General features: G+C 43.1%; 1 protein-coding gene across 5 annotated transcripts in view; it reads left to right on the forward strand.

Moving 5' to 3' along the window:
• Window positions 1–1,032: 1,032 nt before the first annotated feature.
• Window positions 1,033–27,916, forward strand: part of RGS20 (regulator of G protein signaling 20) — a 75,482-nt gene continuing 48,598 nt past the window's right edge. Inside the window, exons 1-2 of one of the 5 annotated variants that reach the window (XM_032316079.1) lie at window positions 1,033–1,231; window positions 24,289–24,623. In XM_032316079.1, the coding sequence (XP_032171970.1) occupies window positions 1,081–1,231; window positions 24,289–24,623 (486 nt within the window). In that variant the 5' untranslated portion in view covers window positions 1,033–1,080. Of the gene's footprint in view, window positions 1,234–24,288; window positions 24,624–25,458; window positions 25,516–25,543; window positions 26,181–26,249; window positions 26,346–27,916 lie in introns of those variants that run through there. The other 4 variants (XM_032316074.1, XM_032316077.1, XM_032316075.1 and 1 more) reach the window with 4 other exon arrangements.

The following is a 27,916-nucleotide window of genomic DNA, read 5'->3' on the forward strand; positions in this document are numbered from 1 at the left end:
AAAGGAGAAATGGAAAAGAGACCAGGGGGAGAAAGAGCGAGGAGAGAAGGGAAGAATGGAGGAAAAGATGAAGGAACACATCTGGATATTCTGGGTTCCTTCCAATCTCATAGGTGAATTTTAAAATCAACCTATCAATTTCTGCAAAAAAAAAAAAAAAAAAGAAGAAGCTGAAAGAAAATAAAAAAGGAAGGTGAGATGTTGATAGGGATTGTGTCTGTTTTGTATACCAATTCTGGAGGCTTGGGGTCATTTTACAAAAGGAAAGGTTTCCAGTTCATAACCCCCAGTAATACACATCTACGTCTTCACCTCTGTGACCCAGCAAGGCCTACCTGAGAATTAGGTATCCCTTGAGAGAAAGGTATTATGTTCTACTTTTTTGCATTCTGTTTAATAATCTTTATTTATAAGGCACTTTACAAATGTGAAGTACCATGTTAGAAGACAACTCTTGGCTTAATCACTAGATGATTAATTACTTCATTAGAAAAATCAATTTAATCCTACATGATATCAATTAAGGTGTAATAATCCTGGTCTTCAGTTTGGGTATGAGTTTAGCACACATTTCTAGCCACAAAGCTGACTGCTGCTGAAATGACCTTTCAAAAAACCTGAATAGATTAAGCGGACCACCTGCCTCTGTATTGCATAGCCCAGGTACTAGTCCCTGTCACATTAGTCATGTCACAACATGATGACTAATTCAGAATTTTACAAAACGATCTATTCCCTTTGTTATTATATTTTAAACAATATATCTCGTCTATCATTTCTTTCAATTTTGATTTAGGATTAAGTTTGAATTAAGAGCTCATTGCTGCCTGTAGGGGGCAGTCATAACATACCTAGACTTTGAAAAATAGGAGGCTCTACCTGGAATAGAACACTAGCAGATAAACTGCTGATCCACAAAACAGATAATCCTTTTGCTTCAGATAGTGTAACTTTCCAGGGAGGTCCCCAACTGACTGACAGATGGCCCAGAATCAGCCGAACGAAGAGAAATAGAGTGGACTGGGGCCAGTGTTGTTAAAATCAGGCTGCAGGATTCATTTGGAACTTTATTGTAAAAACATGCCCAGCCCTTCCCAAGACAACCAAGAGTGCCTCCAGAAACATTTCTCCAGGCCATCTGCGTGGAAGCAATTCCTGCCCCTGCCTAGGGCTGAGGGATATAAAGCAAACATTCACCAAACCGTGGAAAATGAAGGCAGCACCAAGGTCAAGGTAAGATGATTTCCACAATCCATGACCCTTACTTGACAAAGAAAAGGTTTATGCAAAAAGAATATAAAACCATAAGTAAGCTTTCATAGTATTGTTCCTCTGTCTTATTGAGGATTTATCAAAATATTTTCAAGCCAACCCCAAGAGAAAAACTAGAACCTTGATAATAATTATCAGTTCTGTCCAGTTTTCTCCAACCTAAACGGTTTCTCTTGTCCAGACAAATGCTTATGTATTGTTTGTTTGTTTGCTTGCTTGCTTCAGGAGGTAATGTTTTAAAAAGCAGGAGACATAGTCATGGATTTTTCTGACTATTGATGTTCTGCAGCTATTGTGGCTCAGATGTTTTTCTCTGAAATAAAAATTATATCCCTTATAGTAATGAAAGAAAAATTATAGATTGCTTTCTACAAAAATTGCTCAAGGGAAAAACTGATAAAATAATATAAGAACATAAGAACATTAAGAAGCTAAGGGATGCTTTTCCTAAATTCATAGTTTCCTGTGGTGAATTTTCTAAGCATGAATTTCTACCAATAGATAACATTATTTCCCTGAAGAGTGACAATGTCCCTGCTCAGTGTAGTATCTTTGCAGTTTAAGTCTGTAAATCCTCTTAACTATGAATAGAATCATCTCTAAAAGGTTATTCAGAGTGGAGGGGGATGGGCATGTGTTAATGCCTACCAATAATCAGACCTCAGAATTATACACTGCAATCATACTACAGCAAACCTATCTAAATACTTTAAGACCAAAAAAAAAAAAAAAATTGATCTGTCCTTGTGCCATGGCTCATATCCTGATAATAATCATGATTTATTGTCAGACATCTTATTTTAACCAATTGGTACAGGAAGAAGAAAAATGTAGAAAGGTACTGACCTTCAGTTTTGAGCTTTCAGACAGATGTGAACAAATAATATGCGATAATCCACAGCTCCTATTATCACCTGAGCACTAGGTCTTTAGGAAACTACAATGAAATGGATACACTGGCTGGAAGTCCTTAATTAACAGGCATCTACACCTAAATGTATGGAACCCATGCAAAAGAGATTTCTGAAAGGTGGAATTTAAAGCTACTCTGAGGAAACAGAGAGCAAAAACAACATAGGTATGCTTTATGTGTGCATATATATATATATTATGTGTACACACATATCATTTCAAAGTTCTAACTGTATTGAGGGGTATGCTTTAGACAGAATCATGGGCAAATACACCGGGAAAGTTTTAAGAATCAGCGGTATATCTTTCCACACCATCCTGGAATTAAATGCACTACCAGCACCGGGCAATCCAACCTGTGATCTTGACCTCACTCACCTAAGTAAACAGGTTCCAGCCTGTACAACAGCAGGTTCGAGCAGTCAGGAGTGATCGATTTGGGTTGCTACTGACCTCGCCACTCAATTTTGCCTCCTCAAAAAAATCTTTTTATGTTGCATCTGATATAGATACACATATAGGTGAACATGTTCCTCTTCTACATATATAAGGATGGTAGAACTCAATTCATTTTTATTCTACAAAAAGCACAGCGTCCTTACTATTTGCAAAACCTGGGCTAGGTTTCGAGAAAGAGGAAGATATCCTCCTTCCTCTTTGCAGACTTATAATATATTGGGAAAGACAAACATATCAACATATTATCAAATTATCATATTATCGGCATGACTCATGTCAATAGTAGATTATATCTATGTGATTACATTGTTTTGATCAGGAAAGCAATAAGAAATAGAGATGATATATGACTGATACGGAGTAAAACAACTGAAAATGGCCTAATGAAAGAGTGAGAGAGATGAAATTTAAGAGAGAAGTGAAATAATGTCTAGAAAGTAGACAGGGAGAGCATGAGCTAGAATGTGTCTAAATGTCCAGAAGCCAGTGATAAAAATCCTCCACCTAAGCCTCACACATTATATAAATATTAGCTCAAAATGCATCATGGACTTATAAAATGTACAACTGTAAGTAAAATTATAAAACTTTTAGGAAAAAAATTTTTAATCTTTGTGAGCTAAAGCTAAGCAGAGTTCTTAGACACCAAAAGTATAGTCTATATAGGAAAAATTAGTAAATTGAACCTCAAAACATCAAAAATAAACTTTTGCTTTGCCAAGAACCCTGTTAAGAGAATTAAAAAGACAAACTACAGACTTTGAGAAAATAGTTACAAACCCTTATCTGACAAAGGCCTTATATTTAGAATATATCAAGAATCACAAAACTCAAGAATAAAATAACAAAAAATCCAACTAGAATATGGGCAAAGAAAATGAACAAGTATTCCATCCAAGAGCATATACAGATGGCAAATAAATACATGAAAATATAGTCAGCATCAAAGCCATTAGGAAAACACAAAGTAAAAGCCCAATAAAGCATCACTACACACCTATCAGAATAGCTAAAATGAAAACCAGTGAGTGGTGCTTTGGTGGCTCAGTTGGTTAAGCATCTGACTCTTTATCCCAGCTCAGGTCTTGATCTCAAGGTCATGAGTTCAAACACTGCATTGGGCTCCACTTAAAAAAACAAATTTGACAAAAACCTAGTGCTGGCAAGGATATAGAGAAACTAGATCACCCATACATTCCTAGTAAGAATGCACAATGGTACAACCTGTCAGGGAAACAATTTGGCAGTGTCTTACAAAACCAAACATGCAAGGATCCTAGGGCCCAGCCACTTCACAATTGGGCATTTAGCCCAGAGAAATGAGAACCCACATTCACACAAAATCTGTACACCAACATTCACAGCATCTTCCTTCACAACAACCAAAACAGAAACAACCCAAAAGTCCTTCAAGGGACGAATGAAGGACTGTGGTGCATCCATACTATGAAATACTATGAAACAACAAAAAAGAATCAACTGTTGATATACAGAAGAAATGAAATATTGATACATGTCCCTTGGATAAATCTCAAGGGAATGATACAGAGTGAAAGTCAAATACTGTGTGATTCCATTTATATAACATTCTTGATATAAAATTATAGAAATTGAAAACAGATTTGTGTTGCCAAAGATTAGGATACAGAGAAGGTGGTGGATGTTACTACACAGGGGTAGAATGGGGAACTTTGTGGTGGTGGGATAGTCCTTTATCTTGATTTCAGTGATGGCTACACAAACGTAGAGATGTGAGAAAATTCCTTAGAATTACACACACACACACACACACACACACACACACACACACGAGTGCTTGTAAAACTTGGGAAATCTAAACAAGCTCTATGAATTGTACCAATGTCAGTGTCCTGGGTCTGATACTCTACAAAAGCCATGCAGCTTCTATTAGAAAAACTGAGCACTAGGTGCCTGGGAACACTTTGCACGTTCTCTTTTGGAACTTACTATGAATCTCTAATTATCTCAAAATAAACAGTTAAAAGAAAACAAAAGCTGTTAGACTGATGATACCAGCACAGTATTGCCTACATTTATTGTTGTGGTTCTTCAATTGTTCTTTCATTTGGGTCCTTGAGCAATTTCACTGGGTCAGTAGCCGCGGTGTCATTAGACCTGTTTTAGAGATGAGAAAACAGGCTTGGAAATAGTGTTGGTTACATGTGTGAAATCATCTGAGTGGTGATTTGAACCTAGGGTTTTGTTTTGTTTTGTTTTGTTTTATACTGGTTTTATTACTAATTCAATAGCTTCTGATAGTGATTTAGAAAGTAGGCTATAATTTCATAGGCTTGAAGCCAACGTTCTTAATAGTGTTTTCCCTGTGCATTCAGCCCGAACTGCCCCAACATGGGCCACTAATTTACTACAAAATAAATTAACACCCCCGCACCCATCTCCAGCAGAATTTTTTTTCTCCATCAGGACTTTTGCTTCCTTTCATTTAGGACAAGGAGTGCAAGTGGGAAACAGGGTATCCCCTGGGCCAATCACTCTTCCTAAGTGACAGACATGAGAGAGAAAACATTAAAGCCACACTGACAAGAGGTCAAATCCCTCTATCGATAGAGACTTATACGTATGTGTCAGTGCATTCTTCTTCAGTAATAAACATGGTCAGAGCTTAGACAAGAAAGTTGTTCCCACGAAATCATTTTTTTTAAACCTGGAAATTAAGAGTCTCATTGTCTATGGACTAAGCCAGCCAGACACCCCTCCAAAAAGCAATTATTTGTATCATTCTACCATCAGTGCACCTCTAAGAGCACAGGCTTCTAACTGCTCACCTGTTCCAGACATGTGATTCCTTGAGCAGCTGATCAAAGCAATTGTTTTAAGATGTTATATGCTAAAAGGAGAAAAATCAATGTCAAGGCCCCAAAAGGTAGCTACAAAGACAATGGACTTTTGTCCATTGTCCATTTTTATCCAAAAGGATTTTTAAAAAAGAAGAAAAAAAATCTTAGTAAAAAGGAATTGTGCTTCTGGTATCCAATACTTTAACATTAATGTATTCAGAAGAGAAAATTTGTCTTCCCACCATTTGTGAGTTAAGTTCAATAAGAAGGACAAATTTTGTTCTTGTTTTTTTTTTTTAAGGCCCTCTGAAAAGAACTCTGTAGTAATTAGTTTAACACCTGAGATGCTGACAAACCTCTTCAGAAAAAGTTTCACTTGGAAGTTCATTGTGATTATATCTCCCACAGTTAGCAGGCAAATATTAATTGGTAATCCTCCCATACCTGCTGTAGGGTGTTCTAGATGAGGCAAAAAAGGAGTATAGTTATCTTTTATTAATAATAATATTATTGTTGTTGTTAATTTTTTTGTTTCTTAAGTTCCACCTGTGAGTGAAATCATACGGTATCTTTCTCTGACTTATTTCGTTTAGCACAATACTTCTTGACTTCCAAAGTACAGTGGTTGGGGCCACAGAGAGTCCTAATTATACAAGGGCAGGACACTACCACTTCAGTGGAAAACCCACATAGTGCTTCTCTTCTTACCTTATAATTTTCCGAATCACTAAGTAACTGAAGACAATTGATTTATGGCAAGAGAACTTTAAAGAAAAAAAAGTTATGTCCCAAGGATTACTCATAACCAAGTGTCACGGCAGCCCCATGCCTGTATCACTGTCGGGAAATTCTGCCTACTGAGTCAGAATGTTTCCTGCTGCTACAGGCAGCTTTGGCTCTGGGCTGGCATTGACTGTACCACCATGGCATACTCCTGTAGAAAACAGAGGGAGAATTTTAATAATATATACCTGTGTTATATTCAAGAAGATGTTGCATTTCTGAAGTTAGGTGTCACCAAAAAAAGTAAGTTTTAATGGAGATAAGACATTTAGTCATTGATTTAAAAAGGGAGGGAGGGAGATTTAACAGGGGATTGGATGCCACAAAAATTAAGGTCAAAATAGAAAAATATATTTAAGAAAGTCGGTCACAGGGTGCGTGGGTGGCTCAGTCACTAAGCGTCTGCCTTTGGCTCAGGTCATGATCCCAGGGTCCTGGGATCCAGCCCCACATAAGGCTCCCTGCTCACTGGGAAGCCAGCTTCTCCCTCTCTAGCTCCCCCTGCTTGTGTTCCCTCTCTCACTGTCTTTCTCTCTCATAAATAAATAAAATCTTAAAAAAGAGAGAGAGAAGAAAAGAAAGTTGATCACAACACGGAGGAGAAAGATGAAGAAACTAAAATTATGAAGACATAATAGAGAGGAAGGTCATATCTTGGAAACTCACTTTAGGGACATAAAGGAAACAGATAAAAGTGGGATCTGAGTAGGTGAAACAGCAATAATCAAGTTTTCTTTAAACATAATTTTATATTCCCAATGTAATAAAGATTTCAGACAATAATCTAATAAAATATACAGTATTATAAGCAAATTTAATGGAAATAGAACTAACCCTAGAAATACCCTCATAGTATGTTCAAATTTTAAAAATTAAGGCATTTCAGTAAATATCCAGAGGGGGGAAAAATAAGATTACCTAAAAGGAAACAAGAAGGATCTTCACCTTATAGTCCTCTGACTAAATAACTGAAAATAACTGAATTATAGCAAGAGAGCTTTAAAGAACACATTTAAAAAAAAAAAAAAAGAACACATTTTTACATCCCAAGAATTATTCATAAGCCAGTGTCATTCATGCCCTAACTGAAGAGAAAGACATTTAAGATATGCAAGTGTACAGATTATGACACAGCCACACTTCCGGAAAAAGTCACATGAAAATATGTTTCAGAGCAATGAAAAATAAGGAAGCCACAGTTAGGAAGGATTGATGGTAATTATTGAAACAGTCACTCAGATGGAGATATGTGATGTAAAAAGGAACTGCAAAATGTGATTATTCTTTAAAAGTTGGGTTATATTCTAAAAAGAATGGAGAAATGAAATGAAGGAGGGACGAGTCTTACAGCTCCAAATCAAACTCACTGACACGAAGAGAGGAAGGGAGAAAAGGAAAAACAACTGCCCTACTCATCCTGTCCGGTAAGAGGAAGTCAGAAGAAACTGTGGTTCTGCTTTTTTTTTTTTTTAAGTCCCAAAGAGGCAAGTGGAAATGCTTTCAGAGGAAATGACAGATGACCTTCGACTTCCTTTAAAATAACAGGGGATCTGGGGAGTAAGGAGAAGAGATGAAGCAGAATGGGCAATATGCTGATATGGAGTGATGGATATGAGAGTTGATGAGTGTATTTGCTCTGGGGTTTTTTTTTTTATTTGAAAATTAACATAATAAAAAGACTTTTTTTAAATCTCAAAGACTGGAGCTTAGAATTTACCCTTTGAAATTAAACAACAAATAGACACCCAAGTACATAAGTACAATTTACCCATTTATCTCTTTATTACCACAGTAGGAGCTGTTAGCACACACTTCACACGGTCACTGGATAGCACAAATGATCTTGACCTTTCGGAAAAATCTTTAAAAATGGCAAAAGATCCTAAGAAAAAGATCATAATAAATAAGTAAGTAAAAATTAAACATAAAATAAAAGTGGCAAAAGATCCTGTCTGGAAGTATTAAAAACATACTGTGAAATTCCTGCTTGGCCTCATTATGCGGTTCAGGCTTTTTTTCGTAAATCTTATAATGCTCAGATGTTTAATTAATGATTAGGAAAAAATAGGTGTCTCAGTCTCATTTCCCCTTTTCAAAAGATCTCATAAAAATCATGTTGTTGGCTTTCTGGTCAAAATCAAATCAGCCTTGGGGCAGCCAGCTGTTTTAGTCAAAAGAGCCTGTGACTCTTGATCTCAGGGTTGTGAGTTCGAGCCCCACATTGGGTGTAGAGATTACAAAGAAAATAAATAAACTTTAAAAAAAAAACAAAAAACAAGCCAGCCTTCACAAAACTGTAAAATCACTGCAAATATCTCTGGAAATTTACATTAAATTTTGCCTTCTTGGAAGGCGAAGATGTAGATGAACTTCACTGGAAGCCTCTTTTTTTTTTTTTTTTTTTTAACATCTTAAATTTTACTTTTTTTTTTTTCAGTGTTCCCAGATTCATTGTTTATGCACCACACCACTGGGAGCCTCTGACAGGAAACTTGTTGTCATAGGTTCTATACGAATCAGCTATTTCCACTCTGTGGGCAAAAGCAATTCAGATTAGGTTTGTAATGTGGAAGTTTATTTTAGAAATGTCCACAGACTGGCTTCATAGTTACTGCATATAAAATGACTGAAAAAAGAAATTTTAAAATGAAGTACACAGGCTGACAGATAATATTTAGTTTAAAATGTGCAGTGACTATTGGAATATATTTCAAATATTCAAAAATGGAACCCAGATTGCAGACTACATAAGTAATTTAATTTGACACCAGTGATGTAACCAGATATGTTTTCCCATAAGAATATATTGTGCTCACATAATGTTGAATTCTCAGCCTTAAAAATTCTAAGGATTCATTTTCAAGTGATAGAGCATTCCACGGATTCTTATCTGCAATAATACTCAAATATCGTAAGCATAATCTCAACACATTTTGGTAACTGCCTGTTCAAACCGTCTATGACCAGAAGATAAAAGGAAACAGCAGGAAGGCAGGAGTCTGGCCGTTCAGAAACCTGAGGCTAGGAGTCCATGGAAGGTGCCAGAAAGACAGCTCAGCACCAAAAACAAGACTCGCATCACTGCCTCTCCATGTTCTCATTTCCAATTCCCAAGAGAGAGAATCTGGCCCAGTATAGGTCTGGTATCCACTCCTGGATCAATCTGTTCTGGCCCTTCTATAGACTGAGAGACCATCTTAGAGGAGCTGACCACCATGTTTTGAGAGACTGCAACTTTGAACCAGCATATGGCCTTCCAAAGTAACGATGACACTCGAAGGAAATAGTGCTAATTTAGGCGTTTGAAATCTGGCATTTTTGTATCTATCACTTGCAGGGTTTATAATCACATTTCAGAGATAAATCCACACATCTCCTCCATTTATCCTCAATTTAGCAAAGATCTGTGGGCAGGCCCCAAAGTAACTGAAGTCTAGAATCACCAGACAAACCCCCACCTTCACCAGACATGGGGGACTGTGAGGCTTTTGTGTGATCCTCTGTGCTCCCTCCAGTCAGTGCGGGTCATCCAGTAATCCAGACACACAGCTAAATGAATATTTTTTTAAAGATTTTATTTATGTATTTGACAGAGAGAAAGAGAGAGAGAGAGAGGGAGAAACAGACTTCCCACTGAGCAGGGAGCCCATCATGGGGCTCAATCCCAGGACCCTGGGATCATGACCTGAGCAGAAGGTAGATGCTTAAAGAATGAGCCACCCAGGTGTCCCTCCATGAATATTTTTACCTATAAACTGTTATTAAAGGTTGCCTGAGGTTGTGAAAGAATAGTTGAGCAGAAATGACCAAATAGAATGCATAAAACGTTACTAGAAAGAAATGATCAAACATTTGATATTATCAGTTTCACACATTTCTGCATTCCATGATAAATCTGCTCTCTCTGCTTCTGCAAGTTAGACTGGACCCCATTTCTTTAAGACTTTTTTCCGACAATTTTCCCAGAATGTCACATGTTCAAAGCGAGTATTTTTTGAAGTTTTCAGTTGAAGTGAGAGCTGTACTACCAGCAGCATTATCCAAGGAACACATGCACTTAATTACATAGATAATTCTGTTATAAAACTCATTTGATAGATGGAAGAACAGGCATATGATTGGCAAATAAAAGCCAGCAACTATGGCTTCCTTTTTTCATGTTTGTCTTCTCTTTTAAAATAGAGGCCAACTAACTATTTTTGACAACTTGCTGGTACCATTAAGGTCAGTAAGTTTCACCTTTGCAAAAGTGGCAATTTTAGAAAAGAAAGGCAGGCAACTTCCATCATGGGTTGGCCCCTGAGGGAGTCCAGGCTTTGGGGGACCAATGATTGTCTTCTGTCTATTCTTCACAACATCTGAGATGGGCAAGTTGAAGATCCAGATGGTATGAGGGACAGAAAGCAAAAGAAGGTCTCTCAGGCACCGTGTCCATTAGCATGGACCAGCTGGAGAGGTCACAGAAGTTTGCAGCCCTCGCTGTTTCCCCTGCCTCTCATCCTAGACCCTTCCCCCACATTTCCAGGCATCCCCAAGGCACTTCATTGTCTCATTCTGGCCTGGTCTCTCTTATTAGGAAAAAAAAATAAAGTCCAAATTCTTTTGCACTTAGATGTAAAGGAATTCTTAGATTGTTCCTACTCACAAAATCTACAGGGAATGGTAATATTAGATCCACAAGAATGACCTTGCAGTAGTGTAATGTGGTATATGTGGAAGCTGAGCAGAAGACAGACCTGGTGTTTGGGGCTATTTCTGGTCCTTCGTCAGAAGCCGCACTCCAGCCTGGTCCAAATCCCAGCCGCATCTGGCACCGGCTTCTGCTGTTGATCATAGAGCAGCCCAGCATTCTAGGCATCCTCTGGCACTTTCAAAACCTCCTCCTTTTCTGTGCAGTCTTGGCCAAAGGCCAGGTTATAACTCTGCTTGCTCATCCATCAGAAATGAATTGGTTTTTAGATACATGAAACCACAAAGAAGAGAGGGAAAAAATGGATACCTTTGGGTTTTAGAAAATCAGAGCAGCAGAGGGCTCATGACATTTTCAAATTTGCATGGAGTCAAGATTCAGTGTTCAGCAGCATCCTTACCTCATGGCACATAACCCTTCACCTCATGCCCAGACATTTTGAGGCACCCAGGAGCGAGATGGGCTTTTCTGTCTTAATACTCTGTAACAGTAAGGCCTAAGGGAGTGAAAGAACAGTAAATGCTGACACCTGGAGGACATTGCAGTATTGCAGGATCTCAAGCCAGTAAAGCTTGAGGCTCAGATGTAACTGACAGAAATCTGATTCCTTGAAGACATCCTTTATCCCAGCTGAAGTTCAGTCGTGTGCATCTTTTTGGTGTATGCTGGTGCAAACCAGGCAATAGGATGACATAAAAGCAATGTCTTTGTACTGGCCAGAACTGGTTTTTTAATTCAGGTCCAAGTCAGGTTTAATTCTCTTTGTCTTGGTTTTATCATCTATGAAATCAAGACAATAATACCTCTCGCAAGTAATTTTATTAGTTTTTTGTTAATCAGATACTTTGACTTTTAAAAAACAATCTGCACCCATGGGTCCAGGCTTCCCATTGGTCCTGCGCTGCTGTCCTGGGGAACCCATGCTTGTTTGGTACCCAGTTTCCCCCAAAACAGTTAATCTAATTATTCCCATCTACAGGTAGAGCCTCACTCATATTGGGCACATCTAAAAGCCCAGTCAATACTGGTTTGCTAACTGATTAGTAGTAGAAGAAATGTATTATTTTCCTACTTTATTCCCACCGCGTGGGTAAAATACTGAGTTTCTCTACCCCTTTAAGCTAAGATTGTTATTAGAATCTTTATTCAGCCAAATGTCTCAAGTGCCACGAAGGAAATTAATGATAGTTGTGGATTCTGGATGGTCTCAAAATATGAAATTTCAAGTCCGTGCCAACTTCCAGCTTCCTCAAGAAAAATACCCCTTTTAAAATGCAAAGCAAAGCAATCCAATTCAGTGGTGTCCAACTCAAAGAAATCAGTGAGAGCTAACAAGTTTTCCCAGCAGCCAAGCCAGAGGAAAGAGAAAGCCTTAGTACAGGGCCCTGTGCAGCCTGGGTGAGACTCACACAAAGCCTGGTTTATTAGGAACCACTGGAAAAGCTACAAAGCTCATGCTGCCTTCCTGAGCCCTGTCACAAATTTCCACTTTGGACCGAACAATGTCTCCCCTTGTTCTTGCCATCTTGCTTGTTGATTTTTGTGCTCCACCAGTGTGAAATTGGTGGATCCGGCCTGGGACCATGGGGACAAATGGAAGACAGGCTCCTCTAGGAAGACCTGCCTGTGTTCCCTTTCACATCACACCTTCTCTGAACAGGCATTTTAATAAACCTTACGCCTAGGAGGCTTGCACGTAGAATTGTGGCAGCTTCTACCCTGCTGTCTCTCTTGTCTGTTGCAATTAAGGTTTGAGGTATGTTGTTTAGAAGTTAAAAATCATGTTTTAAAAAAATCTTTTTATTATAGCACCTGGATGGCTCAGTCAGTTGAGTGCCTGCCTTCAGCTCAGGTCATGATCCCGGGGAGCCTGCTTCTCCCTCTATCCCTCCCCCTACTCATGCTTCCTGTCTCTCAAATAAATAAATGAAATCTTTTTAAAAATTTTTTCTTATTACAATAAATGTCAAATATACATAAAAGCAGAGAAAATTGCATAGTAAATAATAGCATAATAGAACCTGATTGACACATTACCAGCTTCAACAATTACCAACTCCAGATCACATCACGTTTAAGTTCATTCATTTACAACTATTGATTGAACACACATTATGTCTCAGTACTGCTTTAGATTTTTCTGAGACACAGGTCTGTATAAGGGCAAAGTCCTGACCCTCCCAAACTATTACAATTCAGTGCAGGAAATGCTGTGACAAGAGAAAGTATATGGGCAGCTAGCCCAACCTGGGAGAGCTTCCTGGAGGAAATGGCATCTAAGCTGAGACTTGAAGGCTAAGTAAGAGATGGCCTTAGGATAAAAGAGGAGAAGCAGATTAGGAATGGGTAATGATTCAGCAGAAGGAGAATTTATAAAAAGAGCCAGGAATGAACATGAACAAGGGGATTTTTAGGAACCGAGGAACCTTAATATGATTGGAGCTTGAAGTACAAAGAGTGAGAAAGAAAGGTAGGTAAGAGTACAAATCAAATCATAAAAGGTCTGCATGCTGTATTAGGGCCTAAAGAGAAATGAGGAGCCAGTGATTGGAGCCAGGGGAAGTGGGGAGTGGGTAATGTGATCACACTTGCCTTTTAGAAAGATCCCTCCTTCTGCAGGGTGGGGAACAGGTTAGAGGGGACCTAAGTGCTGCACAGGCTCCGAGGTGGAAACTGCTTAGGAGAATGCTGTAATTTAATTAAGTGAGCTGGGGAAGTCGCAGAGGGGATGTTGGTAAGTGCTTGCCTGGGGAGGTATGCTGGGCTCCAGAGCTCCCTGGGGATTCTGCTCTGCTTCTCTTCTCTAAGGTATAGGGTTAGTGTGTGTGTGAGTGTGTGTGTGTGAGTGTGTGTGCCTCCTCCTTTGGGGAGGGAATCCCAAGAGAGGACAATGGAAAGTGATTACGTAAAGGAGAATGAGTCCCACAATGAACCCAGAAATCAGCTCTTTGGAAGCCCTAGAGACCATCTTCACTAAATCTGCCTGGGCAGGAAAGGAAAATGTACACACATTTCCCTGGGCAGGAAGGGAAAAGCCCAAGTGAGCACACACTTACCCTAAGTCACAAGGGATAGGGCTGGTAGGGCTTCCGTCTCCCGACTCCCGCCACCCCTTCCTCCATCTGCGGCTTTTCCACTGCTCTGATTTGATCCACTTCTCCCTTCTCCCCTCCACACCAGGCACCCCAGGGGAGCAAGAGAACCCCTGAAAAATGTTAGCATTCAAATGGAAGCAGTGCTGGAAACTTTTGTAGACGGACAACATAAGAAAAAGAAGACTTCTGATTATGCGAGCAGCCCCGTCCCCTGCATTTCTCACGCTTACATTGTTCAAGATTTTGTTTGCTTCCACCAGCTCTTAGGATTTCAATGACAGGGTTTTTCATTTCTCATAGTCACTGACACCAATCCTTGAAAAGCCTTAGGATGAAATATTACAATAGGAACCCTTGTTGACCTGTTCCATATTTTCTTAAGAGAAACTGCCTACGATCTGAAAAACAAATGTTTGATTTACAATTATACCGGACTCTGCCAATCACTGTGCAAAGCTTGGCTGCACTAAGACTAGAAGCTTTCTTGAAAAAAATAAATAATTAAATAGGAACTTTATAAATTATACAGAGTTTCAACTATATTGTATTTCATTTCAGAATAACAATATTCTGCACTCCAAGGATTTAACTTACCAAAGGTGTCTGACACCTGGGAGGCAGGTTCTCCCAGAAACTTCACTCTGGTGTGTATTCTTCAGTATCTAAAATTTTAGGGGCTTCTCTGTTGGTGCTTGAAATACTGTTCTTTAGCTTTAGGTAAATTGGGCTATTATAAAGCTATATAGCCCTTTTAGGATCTCAGAGAAGTAGAGAATGAGCAGCCATGTGATCGATGGACCCAAAGCCTGTAGAGTTGAAGTCGTGAATTCAATCTCCAGTGGTAGTTTGGAAGCAAGCTCGTCATGGAATTCTCATTACTTGCTGGGTGTGAGAAGGAAGGGAAATTGGAATTTTAGTTTAAGAGAAAGAAAGTGGTCGAAGGTACTTTACATTTAGCTGCCATCGGAGGCATTCGGAGATATGGATCAACATTGTTGCTGTCCTTGATGACTGCCACTGTCAATCCTCATTACTGACATCAGTAAATAATGACCATGTCTCCTGGATGTGGTTCAAGAAGCACCAGTCAGGAAGCACCAGTCTGTGGCCCAGTTCCGCTCCTTGCCAGCCTAACAGATATCATCTGAGCTCACTGGTCTGTAGCTTTCTGACCAAAGAGCAATGAGGAAGGGGGTGGTGAGTAGAGAGATGCATGTATGAGAACATTTTGTAAGTGTTTGCACATCAGGGTAAAATATGTAAAAAATATGATGCAAGGAAGTATGCAAAATATAGGAGGGATTTTGTTGGAGCACGGCTTACTATACTTCAGGAATAGCTTGCTTGGAGATATATATATATATATATATATATATATATATATATATACACACACACAAACACATACATATATATATGCATATATATTTTTTAATTGTAAGAATGCATGATTTTTAAAAATATGGTAGTTTGGACAAATGCAATTTTTATAGAGCTGGAGATCCCAGAAAAAGATCACTAAATTTTCAAAAATTAATTTTGAAGTTTTCTTTTTAATTTTATATTTTACATAATAACTCCCTTCCTGATCTCTAGAGGTATAAAATATTATAGAAGAAAGAGCACAGACTTTAGTTCATTTTAGTCTTAGTTTAGTTTAGTTTTCTTTACCTTCTCAGCCTTTTTAATGATCTAACAGATAAGAAAAATGGAGGAGAAGGCCCATATGGATCTTAAAATCTTAAGACTTTGGGACATGGGCCTTTTAAAATTCTTACCATTTAAAAATGTCCTGGCTAACTTATATTTTTGAATTGGAATATTCAAAATCAGACTCGTCCAGTCTTACAGTTGTCATCTAATACAATTGTTGTGGTCACCCCTACATAGGCAGATGGGCTTTCCCACCCATACACCCCCAATTTGATTCTCTTGTCCAGACCAATGAAACCACATAAATACCAAGAGGGCATAGAGAGATGTATTACTCCCATAACGAGGCCCTCTGAGGAGAGCAAGTCAGGTTGCTTGCTAACCGGTCCAAAAATGGCTGAAGAGAACAGAAGGAGGAGAGTGGATTAGAATTTTATGGTGGGGCTGGAACTGAGGGTTCTCCTCTGCAAGAGTCAAGACCTCCCTGCACGTGCCAAAAGAGAAAGCATCGAGGCTGTCCTGTTTGTCCGAATATGAGGCAGAAAGGAAAGGAGAGTAGTGGGGACTGAAAGCTGTCAGCAGTCAAGCATTTAAGAAAGAAAGAAAGAAAGAAAGAAAGAAAGAAAGAAAGAAAGAAAGAAAGAAGAAAGGAAGGAAGAAAAGGAGCCAAGTCTTTATTACAGACTCTGTTACAAAAATACAGAGCATTACAGTGTAGACAATATAGTAAGTCTCCATCTGGCCAGGCTCCAGCCTCTACTCCCTGATCCACCGAAGGCAACCACTCTTCAGTCTTAGCAGCTTCTTTGTATCCTCCTAGAGATAGTACACATATATACAAATATATGTACATGGGGGCTCACGTGCGCACACACACACACACACACACACACAGGATTCGTTCCTTTTGGGAACAATCAAAGGGTAGAAACTTCATAGTCCAAGGTTTGTTTAAATTCCTTCAAACTTGATCTATTATTTTCTGTATGAGTGTCTTTGACCCAGTTATTTCACTTGAGTCTCAATGTAGTCTTCTGTAAAATGGAGAGGACATGAATAACTGCCTGCAGGTTACAAAGAGAAATAAATGACATGACATCTAACCAGAGTCTGAAACGTGATGAATGATGTCCCTTTTGTCTTATTTTCTTCTACTTCTCTAGCTGTTCCCTTTCAGTCTCATTAAAAAATTTCTCTCCCTTTACCGACTCTGAAAAATTGGAAGTTCCCTAAGTTTTCATCTTTGGTCCTTTTCTCTTCTCACTGGACTCATTCTCCGTGGCTAATCTGGGCAGCATCAAAGGTTCTAAGACAGCTTATGGATTGATGACTCCACTCAGGCTCTGTCTCCTGCAGTCCACACATGAACTTACAAAAGTCTACTGACCATGCAGATTTACATGTCTAACACGCACTTCAAAATTAACAATTGTCTTCACTTTTGCCCAAACTCTTCTTCTCCTAGGTTCTCTCTCACAGTAAAAATGGGTACCATCGTCCACCCGGTTTTGAACTAGCAATTGGGGAGGCAGAACCGTTGACCTTGCTCTTGTCCTCATTTCACACGTCTAATCAATTCCCACATTTCATTCACACTATTCAAAGTTATCTCTTGATCTGTTAATTTAGTTATCTCTACTCTATTTAACACTTACCTAAATCAAGTCATTACCATCTCCCCAAAAATTATTGCAACACCATGTTCCCTCATCCCTCTTTCCAGTCATGCTTGCCTCTAAGTAACATCATAGGACAGAGAGATTCTTTCTAAAATACAAATCTGATCCTATTAACTCCCTGATTAAGTTTTGTCAGTGGTTCCCCATTTCCATCTGGATGTGGTTCAAACTCCTTAAGTTGATTCAATCTTATTCTATCTTTTCATCTTTTTCTTAGAATTTACCCAATTCCAATAGCTTCAAATACCATTTTATGCTAATGACTCCTAAATGTACATCTCTCCTGGACCCCCACCCAGACCTCTACCCTGAGCTCAAGCCTCTTTTACAACAACCTATTTAGCAGCTCCATTTGAATGACTTATAGGCATCTACAAAATATGTTTAGCAGGATTTTTTTTGAAATTTTTATTTATTTATTTGATAGAGCGAGATCACAAGCAGGCAGAGAGGCAGGCAGAGAGAGAGTGGGAAGCAGGCTCCCCGCTGAGCAGAGAGCCCAACTTGGGGCTTGATCCCAGGACCCTGAGATCATGACCTGAGCTGAAGGCAGAGGCTTAACCCACTGAGCCACCCAGGCACCCCATACCAGGATTCTTGATTTACCTCCTCATCTTCCTCATTTCAGCAAGCCACCCACCCAACTGCTCATCTCAAAACACCTGGGTAAGATCTTTGATTCCCTTTTTCTCAGCCTGCACATCCAATCTACCTGAAGTGCAATTAATTCTAAAACATATCTCAGTCTGTCCATTTCTCTGTATTTTATCCCCATTACTGTCCAAGTCATCAACTTTCCCCACGTGGACCATTGCAAAGTCTCCTGTTTTCATTATTCCCAAGCGTGTCCCCTTCCAATTCACTCCAATACAAAGCATCAAAGGAGTCTTTTAAAAATATAAATCAGATCTTGTCACTTTCTTGCTTAAAACATTTCAGTGACTTCTGATTGCTTTTAAAATAAAATCCAAAATCCTTGCCATGACTTACTTGTCCTATTCAGTCTACATAGATTCTTACTACCCCCTCCTTCACCACACTGTAAGAACAGATCATTTTCTTCCTCACTCACTTTGACTCCAGAGCCTCTAGAGCAGCCTGATACTGAAGAGACACATGATAAATATTTGCTGAAAGGATGAAGAAATGACTGGCGTGCAAGACCTTTCTCGGACCCTCCTTTAGCTATTCTCCTTCTACCTCTATGTATCACAAGCTGTGTCCCCCTACACTCTAGAATAGAATTGGAGTTGGCAGTATCTATCTTGAAAGCACGTTTAGCTGAGGGAAGCAAAAATCAAAGCGAGGGAACCCCAAGAGATTCTGGCAGAATCAGGTGATTTACTCAGCTGCTTTTCCCAACGGGGTGGACATTCTCAGACTCCTCTGAGCTCACACCTTGAAGAGTTTTTAATGTTTTCTTGAACTGTGGGAAATTATAAATAATATAAATAAATTACTATTTTAACCAGTTTTTAATGTATCATTCAGAGACATTAAATGCATTCAGAAGGCTGTAGGACCATCACCACTATTTCTAGAACTCTTCCTTCAACCCATACACTCTGCATCCATCAAATAATAATTTCCCATTCTCTCCCCCCAGCCCCTGGTAATCACTATTCTACTTTCTATCTACATGAATTTGCCTATTTTGGGTATCTCAGATAAGTGGAATCATATATTTGTCCTTTTGTGTCCAGCTTCTTTCACTTAGCAAGTTTTTGAAGTTTCCATGTTGTAGCATGTACCAGAATTCCATTCCTTTTTATGAGTGGTTAATATTTGAGCTTGTTTTTGCATTCATTTGTCCCCAAAAATACTCATTGAGCATTTTAAGGGCTGAGCACTATTCTAGACCCTACTGACATAGCAATGAACAAAAGAGAAAAAGTTGCTACTTTTGTCATATAAAGAAGTAAATACGTAGTATGCCAAATAGTAAAAAGTGCTGTGCAAAACCAGTATTGCAAGAGTAGCTGCACACGTGGAAGAGATCTTCGTGGTAGGACAGGGCCATTCATGTTGCGCACTGAGGACTAATGTAAGGACTTTGGTTTTTACTCTGAAATAAGAAGCCAATAGAAAGTCTGAAGTTAGAGAGTGACATAGCCTGACCTGCATTTTTAAGAAAAATCCTGTCTTCAATATTAAGGGGAAATAAAGCAAAAGGGAAGTAGAAATACCAACTAGGAAGAAAATTCAATAGTCCAGGTTAATGATGATAAGAACTGTACCAGAGAGTATTAGTCAAGGTTCTCTAGAGAACTAGAACCTACAGGACATGTACATGATCGACAGATGATGAGACAGAGAGAGAGAGAGAAGGAAGTGGGGAGGGGAAGGAAAGAGGGATAGGGAAAGGAGAGAGAGATTCAGCTAAGGAATTGACTCATCCAGTAGTGTTGGCTGGCAAATCTCAAATCCAAATCCGTAGGGCAAACCAGCAGGTTGGAAATTCGGGTGAGAATTGATATTTCATCCTTGATCTAAAATCTGCAGGGTATATCAACAGGCTGAAAACCGAGGCAGGGTTTCTATGTTTTCATCCTGTAGCCAGATTTCTTTGGAGGGAGAATCTATTCTATGCCTCTTTTTCATTTCTGGCCATTTGCTGGCAATCTTTGGCATTCATTGGCTTGTGGATTCTTCACCTCCATCTCTGCTTTCATTTTTACATGGCATTCTCCTGGTGCATGTGTCTGTGTCCAAATTTCTCCTTTTTAGAAGGACTCCAGTCATATGGGATTGGGGCCCATGCTATTCTAACATGACTTACCTAATTATACGGACTATCATCCTATTTTGAAAGAGGCCATATTCTGAAGTACTGGGGGTTAGGACTTCAACATATGATTTTGGGGGAGACCCAATTCAGTCAATAACACAGAGAGATAGCTGTGAATATAAGCAGGGATACCCCAGTGTTTTTGAACTGAACAAAGTGATCGAGTTACCATTCACTGAAATGGAGGAAAGTCTGCAAGAGAAAATCAAGAGTTCAGTGTTGCATATAATTCCAACGAATATATGTATATCTATTCAAATAAAGACCCAACTCCTATCTTAAGCTCCTCACTCAGTTAACAACACCAGCAGGAAGGCAGAGGGCCCAGTTATCTCTGAAAGGAGAAAACCGTCAGTGTTTCCCTTTTCCAGACATACATGTCACCTAAGTAGCCTTTATTGCTTCCATTCCTAGTCACACCTTCCCCACTATCAATGCTCATTATGTAACATCTACTTATAACACCTCCATATAAGTCCTAGGCATAGATCCACTTAAAAAGTTATTAAAAGAATGGATGAAATCAGAACTAATTATGAGATATTCTTTTTAACAGTTGTACTTTCACTAAGAACATCAAGATTTGAAATGAACCCTAATAGAAACATGTTATTAATAGTTTGGTTGGCCTCAAACTAATATTAACTTGTGACTCTAATATCCATGATCTGTCTATTATATCTTTTATATCTATTTATATTTATATCTATTATATCTTGCCATTTTCCAATCTGCTTTATAGTCAGCACAAGCAAAGACTTGCCAGTGGAGTTTTAAATCACTGCCAATTGGATTCTTATATCCAAGTGAAGGAATTGTTTCTCCAAATAATGGAAAATTAAAATGTATAATATACCTAGACCAAAGTAAACAGAATTTTTTTAAGAGTCCAGGGTGGAAAAAAATAGATCCTTTCATAAAATTAAATCTAAATTCAAATTCCATTCTGTGATCTTAATTCTAAAAGCTCTGAGAAATTTTTGGTTAAAAGTATTTAATCGTCTGGTACACTGAAAAGAAACTTAAAAATAAAGATTTTCTTAAAAAAGTATTTAATCCTGCCATGGATGCTTCTATTATGAAAGACTATTGAGGGGTGAATGAAAATTTTCAAATTTGCCTTTTTAAAGGCATAAGATTTTTCTGTATATTTGGGTGTGGTGGGTTTTTTTCCCTCTCTGCATGGTTCAGTAGACAATCTGATTCATTAAATAGTGGATATTCGATCTTTATAAAGTATTCCCTAAGTCTTCTGGATCCTTATGGAGCAGTGCTTTCAGGAATACAGATTCCAAGATGATTCTGTTTTGTGGCCAATATTACTGAAATCCTCAGTCATCTAGAATCTGGCCTAAAAGGAAGACAGGGATCTCTGGAGCACTGCGGGTAGGTGAAGGTCTTTCCTCAGATAACATTTCTCAGATCAAATTTTGTGGTACATTGATAGTCCCAGAGCTCTGTCCTTGCCAGGAGGGCCAGAGGAAGTCAGATTTCAGCACGCTGCCCTTCTCATGCTTCAGATCCCTGCTTGTTAGGGAAGCCTGTAGCCACTGCCCAGACTTGCTCTGATTGCAGAGTGTGTCCAGACAGCAGCCAGAATTGGAGAGTAGGTTGCTGATCCTGAAAGAAAAGACCAGTCTAGGGAAGGGTAAAAGCTGAATGTCTCCAAAGGAGCAGTGGAGCCGGGACGTTGTGCTTCTGAGGCTGACTTTGAGACTTTTATTCTGTCTGAACATTTCCACTATTTTCCTCACAAGCGTCTCTGTCCTGAAGCAAAGGACCGAAGCGAAATGCCTAATGAAGCGTGCCCGGGAGAAGGGGCGTGCAAAGGACTTGGGAGGGAAGAAGAGAGAAGGGTCAGGTTACCGGTTCACATACTCGCAAGAAACCATTTGAAAATACGAGCTGGAGACGAAAATTCGGGGACCCAAGGAAGTTCCCTGAAGCTTCCTTCGGGGCCCTAGGAGTGCGGCGTGCGGCCCAGAAGTATGCCTGCTACTCATTTTCAGGGATTTAAGCTTTGCTCAAGCCGTGGAATGAAGGCTGTTTGGGAAGGGTCGCCGGTGGGTTTAGTTAAGCTCTGGGTCGCCAGGGGCTGAACCAGTTCTTTCTCGGCTTCCTCTGCATGGGGTCCTTGAGGCCTCGGTGCTCGCAACCCCTTAGGTTTTGCAGCCATCCAGCAGCGCACTCGGGGCAGGCGCGGCGGCGGCAGCTGGCAGGTGCGCACGAAGTTAGCTGCGAACCGCCCCAGCCCAGCTGCCCGCGGCATCCGAGCTCTATTGAAGCCGGCGAAGCACACACACCGACCCCAGAGCAAAGGCCTGGTCCCCTGCCCTCCTCCCCGGCGAGACGAAAGCTGGGCGCCAAGGCCGGCTCTGAGCGTTTTCCAAATCTCTCCTCCCCCCCCCCCCCCCCCCCGCCTCGAGTGATCTGTTGGCACTTCTCCAGAAGCCTCCCGGGGCTCTCAGGGCCATTCCCTAAAATAAACACGTGGTGCCAGAAAGCGGGGGAGGGGAGAGAAGCATCTAAACTGGGAGAATGAAAATACTAGGAGAAAGACTCCATTCTCCCGGAAAAGGTATAAGGGAAGCGAAACTGTGTGAACTTACTCGGAAATGCAAACCAAGCTCCACTCTTTCCCCGAGCGCATACAAACGACCGAAAGACAAATCCGCCAACACGTTCGGCGGCTTCCCAGAAAGGGCCTCATGAATGAGAATGGGTTGCTAGGTTTCCTCCCTCCCTCCCAACAGTCGCTTCCCCCAAGACTTCCACCGCCTAAAGAAAACATGCCGGGTCTGGCAACTGCTGATCTGGGGAACTTAGCCAAGCCCACGGAGGCCGCCCTCGGCGTCTCCCGCCTTCAGGACCCTGGAGAGCGGCCGCTGCGCCCTTGGGACTCCCGCCCCGCTCGCCCAGCCCCGTTCAGCGCCTAGCCACCCTGTCACTTCTATTAGCTGCTTCCCGCCTCCACCTTCAATCTTCTTGGCAACCGCCATTCTTGTTTTTCACAAACAGATTAAATTGTCTTTTTGTTTTACTTGAGGGAGCTGTTTGGATTGGCTGACTTAGGTTCTGGATTGTAGCTTCTCTGAAGGTTAGTGGACCAAGAAGCTCTAAGAGCTCAAAAATGAGAGCCTGACAAGGCAGGACCTTAAGAAGCCACTGAGTTCAATCCCTTTACTCTATAAATGAAGCAGATAAATTAAAAGAATAAAGAGACTTTCCCAAGGTTAGTTGTGGAGTTAGTTGCAAGGCTCAGCCTAGAACCCCGGGCTTCTGACTTTTAAATTAATGCTTCCCTCTACTTTCAAAGAAAATAATAATGATTTTACCTTTACACTGGCAGTTTAGATATCCTAAACAACAAGTGGAAGGTGTAAAGCCCTGTGTTCCTGAGAATAAGATGGACACACAGAGTGCAGAAAGGGGCCCTGCAAAGTGCACACTCATGAGACCCAACACAGTCCTGGTAACCCACCCACACCAACCAGCACAACCCAGGTCAAATCAGCCAGTCCCTTCTTCCACCCAGCCTACGTCTGGGATTGCTCAGTCTTCTGACACTAATCGATTCTCTCCTAAGCACTTCCCATACCGGAACCTAGTAACCAAGTCCAACTTCAGTGACTCGGCAGGGAGAGCTCTAGGCACTTTAGGAGGTGGGGAAGGTTCAGAGGGAAAGCGGGAGAAGAGCAAGAGTTGCAAAAGTGAACTAGATGTTCATTCACTAGAAAATCCTAAGAAGGATGAATATAGATACTTTTATATACTGCATCTCACATTTAAGGTGCATATGAACCCCCTGGGAACATTAACATTCAGATTCTGACGCTAAAGTTCAGGATCTGGTCCCAGATTCTGTATTTCTAACAAGCTCCTGGTTGTCATTGAAGCTGCTGGTCCAAGAACAACAATGAGTGCAGAGTTAGAAAGGGGGAGGGGAGAAGGGGGTAAAGGAGAGAAAGGAGAGGAGAACCCAACCAAAGGCCTTTCCTTTTGCTCTCACCTACCTTCTCTTGCACCCCCAAAGTACAGCCTCAAAATGCTGCAGTAAATGATACTAAATACACATTTTCTTCAGTCTGTAGCTAGACCCTACAGTAATGGTGTGTTGCTTTTGTTTCTCTCCCCTTACCTCCTGCCCTTCCTGCCGCCGGCCCTGCACAGCTCCCAGACTCGCCCGCTGCCCCGAAGCTGCTCGGTCTCCTTTTTAGCAAGCTCTCTGGCCTCGCGCGATGCTTCTCTCATCTTCTCCGGCGACTCCCTCCTGGGGGTCCCCAGTGGCGCCCGGACTTCTCCATACGGCTTCTCGCTTGCTCCCTACCAGCTGGGCTCTCACGGGGGTACGGGGAGCGACCGGGCCGCCTCTTGCTCCTTCTGGGGTCAGTTCTGACACTGCCCAGCCGACCCCCGGGGGGACGCCCGCGCAGAGAAGAGGACGCCTGCGCTGGGCAGAGCTCGCCCATGCCCGTAAGTATAGTTGTCTCCACCACGCCCCACCCCCCCGCCTCACCCAGGCACCAGCATCCCCTGCTCTTCCCTAACCTCGACTGACCCACTCCATGCCAGGCCAGCAGGGGCTCCAGCCCGCAAGGGGCTAGGGCGGAAGGGGGCAGGGGAAAGGGCAGAGAGTTTTGGTGGGAAGGGCAAGAGAGGCTACAGCTAGTTCAAGGAAAAGGCGCCAGCGCCTGGCCTCACACCCCCTTTCCGCAGGAGACCCTCGAAGCTACTTTTTCCTGGACCATTTCCTTCCAGTGTCAATGGAAACTGTGGTAGCGGGAGGGAGTCCTCGCCCTTCCTGAGTCGGCTTCTCAAACTCTGGTTCCCAATGGTGTAGTTCAACCCCCTTCTTACAAGCCTCCCCCTCCACGCGCCACCGCCCCCTCCTCGTTTTCCCACTCCCATGCCCTCTCAGCGTCTGCAGGCTCTGGAGGCCTGGGAGGAAATGACGTGATGTTATTTTTGTGTCAGGTCAGCTTCCAGCTTCAGTTTAGCCCTCTAAGCTCCCGCGCCGGGCTCAGGCGGTCGGTCTGAGTCTTGCTCTCGAGGGTACACGGCGGGGTCTATAGGGACACGCAGTGCTCTGTGCCCGCGGAGCTGGGAGGCAGCGTTTTTCCCTCTCTTTACCCCTGCACTTCGGAGCTTCTGGGGACGGAGGGCAGCTGCCAAAAGTCTCAGCGGGATCCGAAATCCGGAATTAGCCAACCCTCCCACCCCTACCCCCACCCCCCGACCTGGTGGGGCCTCCGGCTCCGGCAGCAGGAAGAGGGCGTGGAACTCCTTTCCAGTGAGGGACCAGCAGAAACCGTACCGGGGTGGGACGGGTGCAGCTCTCGGAGTGGCAACCGGAGAAAGAGACAAGGTAGGAGGCTGCCCTCCAGATGCCGGGTAGTCCGTGGCGTGACTCTCCAGGGCTAGAGCACGCCCTCCGCGTGCGGCGCACCACTCCCCCCCACCCCCGGCACACTCACACTTGCACCTCCCACCGCCCCGCTTCATTCACAAGGTCTGAGCACGCATTCCCGCACAGCCGAGTCTCGCTCAGCCCCCGCGCGCCGAAGGGAGGGAGCGCAGAGGGGGTCTTGCAGACTCTCTTCGCGCTCGCCTGGCTTAACGCCCACACTCTGGATTCTGCCTAATTCCGGACTGGAGGAGGGGGCTACAGTCCTGCTGCGGGGTCCAGCTTGGAGCCGGGCTCCCCCCAGCCCCCGCCGCAGTGGAGCGCGCCGCGGCAAGAGGGAGGCGAGACCGGGATAGCCCGGCTGGGGAGGCGGGAGTGAGGGGGCGGGGAGGAGGGTTAGCTGAGGGAGCGTGACAGAGGGAGAAGAAGGTGAGAGGAAAGACCGAGAGCCAGAAGAAAAGGAAAACCAGGGAAAGCAATCGCGGGCGTAGTAAGGCCACCAGTTGGTACTGTAATTAAAAAAAAAAAAAAAAAAAAAAAAGGCACACGCGAAACGCATGCGCACGGCCGACGGAGGCGAGCTGGCCCGAGCTTCCCCTCCGGCTCGCCCGGCGGACGGTGAAATCGTGAGTACCCCGCATCTTCAAACGCTTTTCCCCTTCTCGGTCTCACTAAGGCCTCGGGCTGGGAAGTGGCCGGGGCCAAGCGGGACGCTCACGCAGGGCAGGACCTGGAGCTGTGGTCGTTGCCGCGATGGCAGAAGTCTGCTCATCCACGGGTCCTGCCGGTAGGTCAGTCAGTGTGTATTTTAGGGGTGTATGGGCTTAGGGTGTGAGTGGCTCTCAGGAGGGTCCCAGCCACCAGGATCAGTTTCTGCCGGGTCCAGCGGGGCGTGCGCGCGATTCAACCTCTGTGGCCTGGGGTCAGTGAGTGGGTAGCCCTTAAAGACTAAAATACGTACTGAACCCCCCAAGTAGATTTGGGGCACTCCGGGCTGTGGAAACGTCGGCATTCTCACCGGGCCGGGCGCCCGAGACAGACAGTTTGAGCGCAGGGAGGACGGAAGAGGAGACACTCCCTGAATCACAGAACCTCGCTTTAAGAAAAGCGCGACTCAGGCGGGGGACGGGGGAGCACCTGCACTTGCACCCTGGAGGGTCTGATTGGGTGTCCGCATTCACGCTCTTGAAAACCTAATGGACTGAACTGTCCGCGCACCCTTGGACAAGGCGGTTAAGGTGCAGGCGCCGCGGGTGTTTTTCTTGAACAAACCCGGGCGATTGAATCTTCCGCTCTCTCCGAGAGGCGCTAGGTAAGTTGGAACATGTCGCGGCAGCCAGGCTGCGGAGACTGGAAGGGGGCGTGGGCGCGCGGGGTCCTAGGAGGGACGTCGCGCCCGCGGGACGGAATGGTAGGACCTTTTAGGGTGGGTGTGCGTGGCGATTCCCCTCCCCCCAGCGGTGGGGAGGAGGCGGGGTAAGGGCCTAGGAGCAAGCTGGGCTGGTGGGCGTTTGCGGGCGGGGTCTCTGTGCTCGGCGTCTGGGGGAGTGAGCTGAAAACGGTGGGCACTGGGGAGTCTCTGTTTTACTGCCTGCCACCAGGCGTGGGTGGTGAGTGGGCGGGGAAGGGACTGCTGGAGACCGCGCTCCGAGGCAGGAGTGGAACTCGCCAGGTTCGGAGGAAAATCCGGGCGAGCGGCCAGGGCCCTGCAAGACCCCAGCGGCGGGCGGGATGCGGCGGGATGCGGCGGCGGAGAGTGCTCGAAGCCCGGGACGCGGGCACGGACTGGGAGTCCGGGGTGCTGCTGCGGCTCCCTCGCGGCCAGCAGCGGACAGTTACAGGGGTGAAAGTGAATGCATTTTCTATCCAGAAGAAGGAAAGCGCCAGAGAGGAACTCTCTCCTCCCTTCTTTTCTTTCTCTGAATCCAGCGGAGGCCCAGGGCTCTTTCGGACCACATCTTTGCCTACGGGGCGCCCTCGCTGGAGTTCCCAGGGCGTCCCAAACATGGCAAGTGCGGGCGATGAGGGCGGGACTCCTCTCGTTCACCGCCTTGCAAAAGTAGTCACTCGGCCGCTGGGCTCCTTCACGCCTCTAGACTGGGGAGAGCAGGGAGTTTCCTGCCCCAATCCCCGGTCATCCCTCTTGGGTCTGACCTCCTCATCCGGGGCACTGGGCCCCAGCGTCGCTTGGCTTCATTTTTCTTCTATTGATTGCAGATTATGGAATTGACTAAACAAGTGTCCGAGTTCAAAAAACGAACTGATTTCGTCCCTAGACTTGGCAAGGACATGTGTAATGAAAGGACTCCATCTGTAAATGCTTGGTTTTGTTCATAACCTAATTTTTGCTCATAACCTCTAC

This window comes from Mustela erminea, chromosome 16, assembly GCF_009829155.1.
Source record: "Mustela erminea isolate mMusErm1 chromosome 16, mMusErm1.Pri, whole genome shotgun sequence".
Classification (NCBI taxonomy): Eukaryota; Metazoa; Chordata; class Mammalia; order Carnivora; family Mustelidae; genus Mustela; species Mustela erminea.